The 13,486-nt window shown below is 45.9% G+C and overlaps 1 protein-coding gene across 2 annotated transcripts in view; it reads left to right on the top strand.

Annotated features, from left to right (window-relative positions):
• Window positions 1-13,486, top strand: part of LOC144767757 (killer cell lectin-like receptor subfamily F member 2) — a 368,343-nt gene that overhangs the window by 272,210 nt on the left and 82,647 nt on the right. For both annotated transcript variants that reach the window (XM_078651144.1, XM_078651143.1), the window contains exon 5: window positions 12,432-12,538. In XM_078651144.1, coding sequence (XP_078507270.1) covers window positions 12,432-12,538 — 107 coding nt within the window. The remainder of the gene's footprint in view (window positions 1-12,431; window positions 12,539-13,486) is intronic.

Here is a 13,486-nt window from a genome sequence, read left to right as displayed (position 1 = left end):
ACAAGCGTCCGATTTCCAAGGTGTCCCTGGGCCATTTCAGTGGACCAGGCCCAAAAAGGAAAGAGCCTGCCGCCATTTTGAGAGTCCTGTGACAGCCGCCTATCGCTGCACCGCAAGAGTGGGCGCAACTCAGCTGAATTGTGGCTTTTGACACAGTGGACCAAAAGCGGACGGAATGGCAACTGAAACTGTAAAGGGGCGCCCCACTACAGCAGACGAGACTCCACCTGGAGAGGCCCGTTCACGCCGCCTCCCCCCCCCCCCCGGGGCGCCCCACGCCGTTATTCGGAGGGCGGCAACTTACTGGACATCACCTTGGTGCCATCGTTCTGCTGCCTTGGAACTATTCGCACAACAGACCGCTACTGATGACCCACCCCCCGCGACGCCCCACGCCGGATACCGAAATCAGTGCGGCACCCAGGCAACATCACCTGGGTGCCGTCCAGAAATCTGGACGTTGTGCTGCGTTGGGACTATTCGCACAACCGACCGCTACTTCCTTCATTTTCCCTAAAAATGTTTAAATGTTTTTACTGTTTTTGTTTTGTTGTATATATTTATAAGTTATTAAAGTTTTATAATCCTACTACTTTGTTGGAGTGCTATATATTTTTAATGTGACACATAATTGTAAAAACTTTGATGTACAAAGAGTCATCCCTGGAATCTTCCGCTTCAGGCTCGGTCCTCTCCCCAATCACAATACAGGATGGTTTTCAGATAGTAGGAACGCGTGTGCTGTGACGGATCTCATCGGGTGTGGGCCTTGATCTACTATAACTCTTTTGAAGAGGGGTGATTCTTTACAGCTGGGGCCATAAACTACATCTGCAGGGCTAGCTGATAGCCTAGGACCGGCCTGGACAATCGGACACAGAGGAAAAGGAGTGTCAGAGGGTGCGGTAGTGAATAGGGCGAAAGGGAGGTGTCGGGCGGGCACAGGGTGTGATTCTCAGGGAAGAGCAGAGCAGATGGGGGGAGGTTTATTACCCATGCATAAGACAGAGAGCGGGGGTGACCAGTGCCTGGGGGACATGCTTGCGAGGGTGGGGAGCCATGCTAAGGATCGACAGCGTACAGAGAGTGGGTCTGGTCAACGCATCTAAAATGGCTGCCGTGCACGACAAAAGTGTGGCATTTGAAAAAAGGCAAGATGGCGCAGACAATGTTTTTCAACACTTCCTGATTTCCTTCGAATCGAACGTTAACAGACGTTGGGGCATATTACCAAAGTTAAGTGATATTTATCCCTAACGATGCTTAGCAACGAATTTTTTACCGCTAAGCATCGTCAGAAATTATCGCAGATAAACCTTGCTATTATCAAGGTTTATCGCAAATGCGATGAAAAACGACCGCAATGCATTAATATCGCTGAAAAGTCAGCGATATTCATGCATTACGGAGCTAATGCTCTTAGCCATGTTATCCACCTCCCATTGGATAACATGGCTAAGAACTGCTCAGGGCAGGTGTTACTTTTTGGAGATATTCGCGCTTAGCGCGAATATCTCCAAAAGTTGGTAATAGGAGATAGCGATGTTAGCGACTGTTTCCAGTCGCTAACATCTTGGCATGCCCACTTTGCATGTCATTAGTGATAAATATCACTGACATGCAAAGTGGAGCCCAAGATGGTCGCTATCTCCTACTAGCGGTCGCTAACTGGTGTTAGCAACAGCTAGGTAATACAGAGATAATTTTATCTCCGCGAAGCGGAGCGCTGTTACAGATATATATCTTTTTTTGAACGTTAATTTCTCAAAATCCACTGGAGCACATATATTGAGACCTAGCAAAGGCACATTGGGCTACCAGTCCCTACAATTTTGCCAAGTTTCGTGCAAATCCATTCAGCCGTTCGATTATTATTATTATTATTTTTTTTGCCCCGCGGGGCCCTTTTAAAACCTCCACATAAAACCTAAGAGGTCAAGGAGGATCTACTATGCCCCCTTATGGTCATTTGCCCCTTCGCTTTGGCCTCCTCTTGTCTCTCGATCCTACCGAGAGACAAGATGGCGGCCGCTACGGACTGTTTGGAATGTTTACAGACGCCGGAGAACCAATCAGCTTCGCAAAGCTCCGTGACGCGAAAAGTAGGCGAAGCGGAGCGCTGTTACAGATATATATCTTTTTTTGAACGTTAATTTCTCAAAATCCACTGGAGCACATATATTGAGACCTAGCAAAGGCACATCGGGCTACCAGTCCCTAATATTTTGCCAAGTTTCGTGCAAATCCATTCAGCCGTTCGATTATTATTATTTTTATTTTTTTTTGCCCCGCGGGCCCTTTTAAAACCTCCACATCAAACCTAGGGGGTCAGGGAGGATCTACTATGCCCCCTTATGGTCATTTGCCCCTTCGCTTTGTCCTCCTCTTGTCTCTCGATCCTACAGAGAGACAAGATGGCGGCCGCTACGGACTGTTTGGAATGTTTACAGACGCCGGAGAACCAATCAGCTTCGCTTCACAAAGCTCCGTAACGCGAAAAGTACGCAAACTGGAGCGCTGCCCGGTCCGCTGTTACAGATATATATCTTTTTTTGAACGTTAATTTCTCAAAATCCACTGGAGCACATATATTGAGACCTAGCAAAGGCACATCGGGCTACCAGTCCCTACAATTTTGCCAAGTTTCGTGCAAATCCATTCAGCCGTTCGGGCTAAAAGTGAGGCCAACCGCCCTATGGAAAACTCAATGTTAAAAACACGTTTTGGGACCCCCCTTTTTTCTCGGCCCCCCCTTGATGAAACCCCCCCAAATTTTCAGGGGCTGCTCAGAAACAAAATGTTCCATTTTCCTGAAAATTTCAGCCAATTCCGGCCACAAACGCCAAAGTTATTAGACATAGAATTTTCAAAAATCCCATAGAGAAAAAATCCTAACTATATATACCTACTGGCGACCGCCAGTAGGTAATATATATTCACTGAAAAAACCATAGGTTATAGACCATATATAGTTAGGAATTAGCATTTACAAAACCTTGAAAATTCTTTGAAAAAACCATAGGTTATAGACCATATATAGTTAGGAATTAGCATTTAAAAAACCTTATTTTACTCACACAAAACCATTGAAATTCCATATATAGTTAGTAGTACTAACTATATATCGCGCACCCGCAATCCACTGCTGATCATGTCACATATTACATCATTCATGACATGGTCAGTGACATCACTGATGACATCACTGATGACATCTCAAATGACATCACTGATGACATCACTGATGACATCTCAAATGACATCACTGATGACAACATCCAGTGACTGTGTATTTCTGTAAAGTTAAAATATGTCTTACATATTGAAGAATGAGTGGATGTAGAAGTGTCTGGATGAAGGATTTAGTAGGTGCATGACTGACTGTATGAGTGAGTGGTTAAATGTGTCTCACTGAGTGCATGGGTTAGTGACTGAACTGTGTTAATTTGTGCATCATTATGTTTGTTGTTCTGTAAACTGCTGCATGTGTTGATCAGTAGCTATATGAGTAAGTATATGGGTTATTGATTGGTTGCTCAAGTATTTGTATGGGAGACTGAGTGTGTGTGTGTGGGTGGCTGGGAGGTGTACGACTCTGTGCATAGATGTGTGAGCAGTTGATTCACTAGATGTATGGGTTCAAAAGTGCATGTGGAGACAGCTGTATGGGTGGTTGACTGTGTGCATCAGTGTATTGGTGAGTGAATGGATATCTCAGTGCTACATGTCAAAGTAAGTACATATGTAAAACACGGTACATGTGAGAGTTGGCATATATAAATAACTGTGCATAAGAGCCAGTGAATGTGTGAGTGGCTGTATGGATGATTGTGAACTTGTATCAGGGATTGTAAAAGAGAGTAAATATGTGTTAGTATATGTTTGAATAAGTAAGGTGTGTATAACTGTATAGTTGAGGAAATGGAGGTGTGATTGATTCTTTGCATGACTGACTAGGTGTGTAAGTAACTCCATGGATGAGTGACAGTCTGTGAGTGTCTGTTTACACTGAGTGTATCTAAGGTTATATTAGAGTCTGAAGAGGTTCATCGTATTATCACATGAATGATGTCATCAGTGATGTGATCAGTAATCTCAAATGAGATGTCATCAGTGATGTCATTTGAGATGTCATCAGTGATGTCATCAGTGATGTCATTTGAGATGTCATCAGTGATGTCATCAGTGATGTCACTGACCATGTCATGAATGATGTAATATGTGACATGATCAGCAGTGGATTGCGGGTGCGCGATATATAGTTAGTACTACTAACTATATATGGAATTTCAATGGTTTTGTGTGAGTAAAATAAGGTTTTTTAAATGCTAATTCCTAACTATATATGGTCTATAACCTATGGTTTTTTCAGTGAATTTTCAAGGTTTTGTAAATGCTAATTCCTAACTATATATGGTCTATAACCTATGGTTTTTTCAGTGAATTTCAATGTTTTTTTAATAGCAAATATCATAAGCTGTCGAATGTCAAGTACGTGGTAAGAAAAAACATTTTCGTGTTTATGCACACTGTTCTGCTTTGAATGCTGCCCCCCCCCCTCATTTCTATTAGGAGTACTCTCTCTTTGCAGATAGTGAAGGGTAGTTAACGCAGGCCTTTGCCCCCGTTGTCATCCGTCGTGCCTGCTTCTCTCTCCATTTGATTGATTGTTATCCAAGCATTTACTGTTTTAGAATTGGTTCTCTTTGGTTCATTCTCTATTTACAAACAAGCACAGAGTCACAATACTCTGTTTAGTCTTTGCAGATAGCGAAAAATCGTGTAAAAAAACAAAAGGAATCGAGCAAAATCAGTAGGCCACTAATGGGATCTCTTTTTGACCTCGCTAAAATAGAAACATTAGGAACAACCCCTCATGAGAAATACGAAACTAGTGAGATGAACTGAACTCCACACCATGATGGCTGCAAGACAGCTCGGCTCCGCCACCCACCCCGCCCAAAATAACGATAAACTCTATGCAAATATTACAAATATATACAACACACCAGCAAAGTAACAGGGTAAAACATTTTATTAAATAACTATTTACATAACTATTTTATACTTTTTGTTGCCCGATCCGGCTAGCTCAATCGATCGAGTATGAAACTCATGCACTCTGATGGTTCAAAGTTTTGAGGAGTGCTTGTAACACTGTCTGAAGCCTATTTGCACTTGCTACAGCTTCACAATTCTTAATGTAAATGGGGGCTGTTTGAGGACGTGACTGCATTTGAAAACAATGTGATGCGGTGCCACCCTGATCCGCTTGACGGAGGCCCCCGTGGGACGGTGTCATGGCGCGGACTCGGAGGGGGCGCTTGGCTCCGGCCCCCTCCGCAAGTCGTGTTGCCCTGGTGTGGCCTGAGATCGCCCCCGACATAGGTGGCCGGCTCCCGGGGTCAAGCGGAACTTTTTGCCTTTTGGTGACTCTTCCATTCTTCACCTTGTCCCACAATCCGTTTCACCTAAAGACACGCTGTAGTGGGGCGCCCCTTTACCGTTTCAGTTGCCATTCCGCCCGCTTTTGCTACACTGTGCCTCTTCTGCTATTCAGCTGTTTACCGCCCGCTCTTTCGACTACAGCGTCTCGCTCACCATGTACTTGAGTTGCTCCCGCTCTTGCGGTGCAGCGATAGGCGGCTGCCACAGGACTCTCAAAATGGCGGCCGGCTCTTCAGATTTGGGCGTGGTCCACTAAAATGGGCCGCCGACACCTTGGAACTCGGACGCTTGTCTGCTAGAGCTTGGGCTCCATTCTCGAAAGCGTCCCCTCAGCCTTGAAGATTCTACAAAAGTCTTGGGGGCCCCCGACTCCCGCAGGCTTCTGGTGGGGAGCGGCTAGCATGATTGCTCGTGGAATGGCCACGACGGAGCTACGAAATGGTGGTGCTCTCATGCTAACGCCAGCTTCAGTCTGAAACATCCAGAAACACTGTAGACTACCAATTCGATCAGTTCCGGTAGCGCCCCAACGTGACCCGGTAGAGAAGAACTTGCCCTCCCCTCTTTGACTGATGGTTCTTGTTGCCTGTCCCTTCTGTTGTCATTTAACAGAACTATTTAGCCTGCTGAAAGGGGTTGTGTTCCGACCGCTGGTTGGTGGAGACATTTTGACTATATTCTGGACCTGCGTTGTCGCGTAATGCGTCATATGACGCGCCGCGTTAGCGCATCCGGAAGTGCTCCGGCGCGCGAAGCGCAGCTTCCCGGAAGCGATCCGGCACGCGGCGCGCAGCGCGTAACGTAAGCATAACAGGTCATGTGACTTCTTAATAAAACTTTTCATTGGTTCATTTTACTTTTCTTATTCTAATGATGAAAGGCTTGGTCATATGACCTAAAAATTACGCTTTTTATTACTTTCGAACATTATTTTTTCTTAAACATATGTTATAATCTTCCAGGCTAATGTACTTTCCCGGAAAATTTACAACTGTCCTGCAAGTAAAATATATTCCTTTTTCGAGAAAAAGGGCGTTTCTTCGTCCCATGACGGAGCCGTTGAGCAAAAGAGGCTCTTCCTGCTGTCTTAGTCGCCGATACGCCTGAATATCAGATTCTTATCGATCACTTTATGTTGCAGGAGTAGAAAACACAACAGCCCTTGACCATTTATCTTTACTGCGTTCCTGCGTATTATACCTTTTACCCTTCATGTAATTGGACTGCTTTATTTCACTTGCCTTTTACTGATTCTAAAACAGTGACTATTATTAAAAACTTTACCAATGTAAATACTACTACCATGTTTTCTTTTAAAAACCTTTATTGTGAAAATGTCAGTATACAAATACGGGCCTATAACCACGTGGGCCGGCCACGGAGCAAACTGTAATCGTATATGATGAGTAGACATTTACACTGTAGAGGAACGTAACGGGCGGGCCATTAGGTTGCAAGAACTAAGGTGTCTAACAGTTGCGGAATCGGTGGACGTACATTTTATAATTAAAATACGACAGGGCCAGTTACAATAAAATTATCTAGATATACATTTGCGGGCAAGTACCATGGGTGACGTTAATTCGAACTTTCAATAGTACAGTAATCAATAACACATCAGAACTTAATATCAATAGGGATGTCGAAATATTCAATCAATTCGAATCGGTGGACGTACATTTAATAATTAAAATACGACAGAGCCAGTTACAATAAAATTATCTAGATACACATTTGCGGGCAAGTACCATGGGTGACGTTAATTCGAACTTTCAATAGTACAGTAATCAATAACACATCAGAACTTAATATCAATAGGGATGTCAAAATATTCAATCTATTCTCGTCCCCGCCCGCCATGTGCTTCAAAACTGCATACGTATCTCGTGATTTCAAGGTTCTGCAACCAGTACACAACAAGGAGTTACGAGTCCCATTTATTCCGGCGCCATTTTGGGCGAGGACGGGCAGGTCCAGGATATAGTCAAAATGTCTCTACCAACCATCGACTAGGATGATGTTCATAAGCTGTATTTATTAGAGTAACACTCATCTGTCCACATGAAATTAATTTGCCACAATCTAAACATGTCATTTTAATCTTTCCAAAGTTCTTCTAAATATTTGGGACCGTTGCCTCTGATGCTGTCAGTGCCACTTCTTTGGTGAATGTACTGGCAGGTCGGGGGTTCACCTCCAAATCTCTCTTTTGTGCAGCACTATAATTAATCGGTGCCACCTCTCCATATGACGATGCATGGTATAGTTACCATAACTATATTTTTTTTCGGTTCCTCTGGAGAGTACATCGTGGCAGATGAGGCAGGTAACGTACCGGGCATTTACCTTTTTTGCATGTAGAGGAAAGGAAAAAACATTCGAGCGTCCGAGTTCTAAGGTGTCCCAGGGCCATTTTAGTGGACCAGGCCCAAATCCAAAGAACAGGCCGCCATTTTGAGAGTCCTGTTGCAGCCGCCTGTCGCTGTAGCATCAAGAGCGGCTGAAACTCAGCTGAATGGCAACTGAAACGGTAAAGGGGCGCCCCACTACAGCAGACGAGACTCCACCTGGGAAGGCCCGTTCACGCCGCCTCCCCCCCCCCCCCTTCGGGCACCCCACGCCGTTATTCGGAGCAGGATTGTAGGATGGCCACACCAGTGCGGCAACTTGCTAGACACCACCTCGGTGCCAACCGAATCTCAGCGCCTTGTGGTGTCTTCTATTCAGAAAATATTGTTGTACTGCCTTCGACCTATTCGCCGCAAGTGCGCACGCAACTCAGCTGCATAGCGAGTGAAACACCAAGGGGCGCCCCACTGCAGCCGAGGAACCTTCATCTTGGGGGCGACGCACAGCATCACATTGCTTTCCAATGCAGTCAGATCCTCAAACAACCCCCACTGACTGACGCGAACTCACAGGCCAACGGAGCGCCCCACGCCGACTTTCGGCGCAGCATTGTAGGATGGCCACACCAGTGCGGCAATTTGCTTGACACCACCTCGGTGCCATCCGGATCTTGGCGCGTTGCGCTGCCTTTGGCCCTATTCGCACATCGGTCCGCTACTGACGCCACCTCACAGGCCAACGGGGCGCCCCACGCCGAGTTTCAGCATTGTAGGATGGCCACACCAGTGCGGCAACTTGCTAGACACCACCTCGGTGCCATCCAGATCTTGGCGCGTTGTGCTGCCTTCGGCCTATTTGCACATCGGTCCGCTACTGACGCGAACTCACAGGCCAACGGGGCGCCCCACGCCGACTTTCAGCATTGTAGGATGGCCACACCAGTGCGGCAACTTGCTAGACACCACCTCGGTGCCGTCCGGATCTTGGCGCGTTGTGCTGCCTTCGGCCTATTCGCACATCGGTCCGCTACTGACGCCACCTCACAGGCCAACGGGGCGCCCCACGCCGACTTTCAGCATTGTAGGATGGCCACACCAGTGCGGCTTTGCTAGACACCACCTCGGTGCCATCCGGATCTTGGCGCGTTGTGCTGCCTTCGGCCTATTCGCACATCGGTCCGCTACTGACGCCGCCTCACGTGCCAACGGATTTTCCACGCTTTTTATACCCTATGCCGCATAACAGGTCATGTGACTTGTTTATAAAACTTTTCATTGGTTCATTTTACTTTTGGTTTCCTAATGATGGAAGGCTTGATCATATGACCTAAAAATAACACTTTTCATTGGATGAAAACTTTTGTTTTTCCCAAACGACGAAAGCCCCACCTTGTTTCTGGATGTTTCAGACTGAAGCTGGCGTCAGCATGAGAGCACCACCATCTCGTGGCTCCGTCGTGGTCATTCCGCGAGCAATCATGGCAGCCGCTCCCCACCGGAAGCCTGCAGGAGTCGGGGCCCCCAAGACTTTTGTAGAATCCTCAAGGCTGAGGGGACGCTTTCGAGAATGGGGTCCAAGACCTAGCAGACAAGCGTCCGATTTCCAAGGTGTCCCAGGGCCATTTCAGTGGACCAGGCCCAAAAAGGAAAGAGCCTGCCGCCATTTTGAGAGTCATGTGGCAGCCGCCTATCGCTGCACCGCAAGAGTGGGCGCAACTCAGCTGAATGGCGGATTTTGACACAGTGTACCAAAAGCGGGCGGAATGGCAACTGAAACGGTAAAGGGGCGCCCCACTACAGCAGACGAGCCTCGACCTGGGGAGGCCCGTTCACGCCGCCTCACCCCCCCCGCCCCCGGGGCGCCCCACGCCGTTATTCGGAGCAGCATTGTAGGATACCAAAACCAGTGCGGCAACTTACTTGACATCACCTGGGTGCCATCCACATCTCAGCGCGTTCTGCTGCCTTGGGACTATTCGCACAACAGACCGCTACTGACGAACCACCCCCCGGGACGCCCCACGCCGTTATTGGGAGCAGCATTGTAGGATACCCAAAACCAGTGCGGCACCCAGGCAACATCACCTGGGTGCCGTCCAGAACTCAGGACGTTGTGCTGCCTTGGGACTATTCGCACAACCGACCGCTACTGACAATTGTTCCTTCTTTTTTCCTAAAAATGTTTAAATGTTTTTACTGTTTTTGTTGCGTTGTTTATATTTATAAGTTATTAAAGTTTTATAATCCTACTACTTTGTTGGAGTGCTATATATTTTTAATGTGACACATAATTGTAAAAACTTTGGAGATAGGCCGAGACGTCACTCAGCAGAAAAAAAAGAAAAAAAAAGTCTATAAACATATAATAAGTTAAAAGTCAATCATTCTTGTTTCCTTGTAGTACGCTCCCCAGTCCGCTTCCCGTTACGCTAACCGGGCGCACCCCACCAAAAAGAGGATAGAGGAACACAAAATACTGACCACCTTCCAAGCCGGATTTATATCGGGCATCTCGACCCTGGACCAGATCTTTAGGCTGCAGGTCCTTTTTTGGAAAACTGCAAGAGTAGAGGGTGGCAGCCTCTACCTTGTTTTTGTGGACCTGTGGGCCGCCTTTGATCTTGTGCCCAGAGAGAAATTATGGAGAGTAATGGAAGAACTTAGCCTCCCGTCCTATTAACTTGATGTCTTGATCCGACTCCATGCGGGGAACTTTGCCCAGGTCAGGTGTGGAAGGAACGGCGAACTCTCGGCCCCTTCTCAGTAACCAGGGGTCCACGCCAGGGTTGTGCCCTTGCCCCTACACTCTTCAGCCTTTATGTTAACGGCTTGAAAGATGAATTGGATGGATTTAGGGATAACGATGCCCCGAGATTGGCTACTGGAAGGGTGCCTGCTCTGATGTTCGCGGACGACACTTTGCTGTTATCCCAAACATCAACAGGCATCCAGCGGGTTATGGATGGGTTTTCAACCTTTTGTGCCTCAAGGGGATTGGAGGTTAACTTGGATAAAACCAAGTTTATGGTTTTCAATCCCCCGAGGCACACCCGCCCGAACCCTGTCTTGAATGGCACCCCACTTGAGCGGGTGAAAACCTCTGTTTACCTGGGTGTCATGCTAACTGAAGACTTTGACTGGGGTCACCAGGTGTCTAGATCTGCTCTGAGACTTTCACAGATTACAGGGGGGATTGGGAAATTTCATAAAACTTCACAATTTAAACCAGTCGCCCCCGTTCTTGAAACTTATAGAGCCCAGACCAGGTTAGCAGCTACGTATGTGGCAGAACTATGGGGGCACAAGAACGTACTGAGTCTGCTAAAGGTGGAACAAGCTTTCATGAGAAATTTGGTAGGCTTACCCCAAAGCACCCCTCTCATACCGTTGCGGCTAGATATGGGCCTTGAATCCATGAAAGATCTGATAGCCACACGACCCTTGCTCTACTGGAGAAGGCTCTGGACTGTACCGGAACTTGTTGATTACAGAGCGGAATTTTGAGCAGTCTGGGGGCAGCTCAAGAACAAAAATATACCCTGGCTATCCTACATCAAGGTCCTGCTATACCAAATTGGCTTGCCTCAATTGTGGGTGTCCCCGGGGAGAGCTGTCCTAGGATCCAGAGGTCAGAACTGTTGGCTATCTTGAGAAACCACAGCCTTAACACGTTACTCAGCTCGCCAACTCTGGGTAGGCTAACAACTGAATTCCTGCAAGTGAAAACTGTGCCCAAGAAGGAGGAATTCTTAGATCTAGTGCAGCCTCCTCTTGCGAGAAAACTATATATCCAACTGAGGCATGGCTGCTTGCCCATTAGAGTGTTGACCTCCAAATGGACTATCTCAAATGAGGGAAGTTGTCCAGCATGTAATAACAGCACAGAAGATATCGTCCATGTCCTGTTCTTCTGCCCGGCGTATAGCAAAATACGGAAATGCTGGTTGGTCCCACTGTGCAGAAACCTGGGACTGAGACAATGTGTACAGGCTTGCAGAATTTTAACATATGATACCTCCCCTCTCATTGTGTTTGCTGTTTCCCGCTGCTTACACGGCATGTGGCGTAGAAGGACCACCTTTCTGATAAGGACCTTATTGGAGCAACCCCTCTCTATTATTCTTTTTTCCTTTTACTCCCCCTTGATAACTTTTGATAAACTTGTTGTTTAATAACTTTTTAACTGCTTGTATTTATGGATTTTATCACCGTGCTTGTATGTATTTTATCTGCACTTTTATGGTCAACGACCGAAATAAAGTTATCAAATGAATGATATACCATGTTTGTACTCTGTACTTTTAGAGTTGTAGTCTTGGTTGGACTGATACAGCTCATAACAATGATCTGAAAAAGGAAAGCCCAGTTCTTCAGCATACATGGACATACCTGTCTATTCTTGGTTTGGAGAAAGAGATCTTCATCCCCTCTCTTGTACCACAACAATGTATGAAGGATGCACCTGGGGGTTACAAACTGTAAGATCTCTGAACAAGAGCATATTTTTCCATTTTGAATGTATTCACTAATTTCCATAAATTTGGTTGTATTCATGTAGCCGTGTGCATGAGGAGGGAAAGGTGAATGTGCGGCTTGTACCTAACTTATATTTGTATTTGTGTTTATTGTGTCCAGGATTATCTGACATCTGAATTGACCAACCAGGCTTGGATTGGACTTTTCATCACACCCGCAAGAAGAGGTTGGACCTGGGTCAATGGATCTACTCTGAATGAACATGTGTACGTTTACCAGTTGCACTTTGATAATTATTACAGGAGTCTAATGCACACTATTGTACAAGTTACACATCTTACATGTTTTCATAGTATGCAGAATACACAAAAGCAACAACCGACCCCAGCATTCATGCATGCTGCAATGAGTACTTTTTTATTACAAATACTGGTGCCTTTACTGCACCTTGCACTATTAACTATCACTGCCTTTGGTTTTTAGGATACCACTCTTTCCCTTCCATATCACCTAGTAACTGCTGTCAAAACAACAAAAAGAGCATCTTTGACACACTCGTTGCCCGTCCCAATGACACAGAAGGATGTGCCTTAATGACAGTGAAGCTGGGTCCAGAAACGAGCACTGACACCTGCTCACCTACAGCACCTTTACAAACCCCAACGGGTTAGAAGCAATGGGGTCTTTAAACACAGAGGTTTTACAGCTCACTGACCTCCATTGCAGGCCAGGAAGCACTGTCAGAATTCACTTATAGCACAGCTTAAGACCCACACAACTCTACATTAAAAGTATACATCAAGCCATCTCTGAATTCTTTGACCCCATGAAGGTATTTGGGCTCTTTGTTCGTGCTTCTGTAGATCGCATACTTCATTGCTAACATGTATGTCCACCTGGGAGTGCTTTATCCCATATATAAATATATCTACAACAGCACAAATATAATAAAAATAACACAAACAGCATCTGAGGCATCTGTCTTTAAAATATAAGTGTTCCTTAAATACGTTTTAAAACTGCCACTAGAGCCCCATTAAAAGAACACGAAGAACTTCCATATAAATGACCCGTAAATATTCACAGAGAGTATCGAGGACACGTTAAATACTTTAGGTGTACCAACCTAAACTCACATTGGGATTCAAGGGAGCATACCTTAGTGTTGCAATACATCTCTCCACAGTGGCTTACAATTTGTTTATAATGTATAA

The sequence above is a fragment of the Lissotriton helveticus genome, chromosome 7 (genome assembly GCF_964261635.1).
Source record: "Lissotriton helveticus chromosome 7, aLisHel1.1, whole genome shotgun sequence".
Classification (NCBI taxonomy): Eukaryota; Metazoa; Chordata; class Amphibia; order Caudata; family Salamandridae; genus Lissotriton; species Lissotriton helveticus.
The sequence above is the reverse complement of the archived record's forward strand: the minus strand, read 5'-3'. Positions and strand labels throughout refer to the sequence as shown.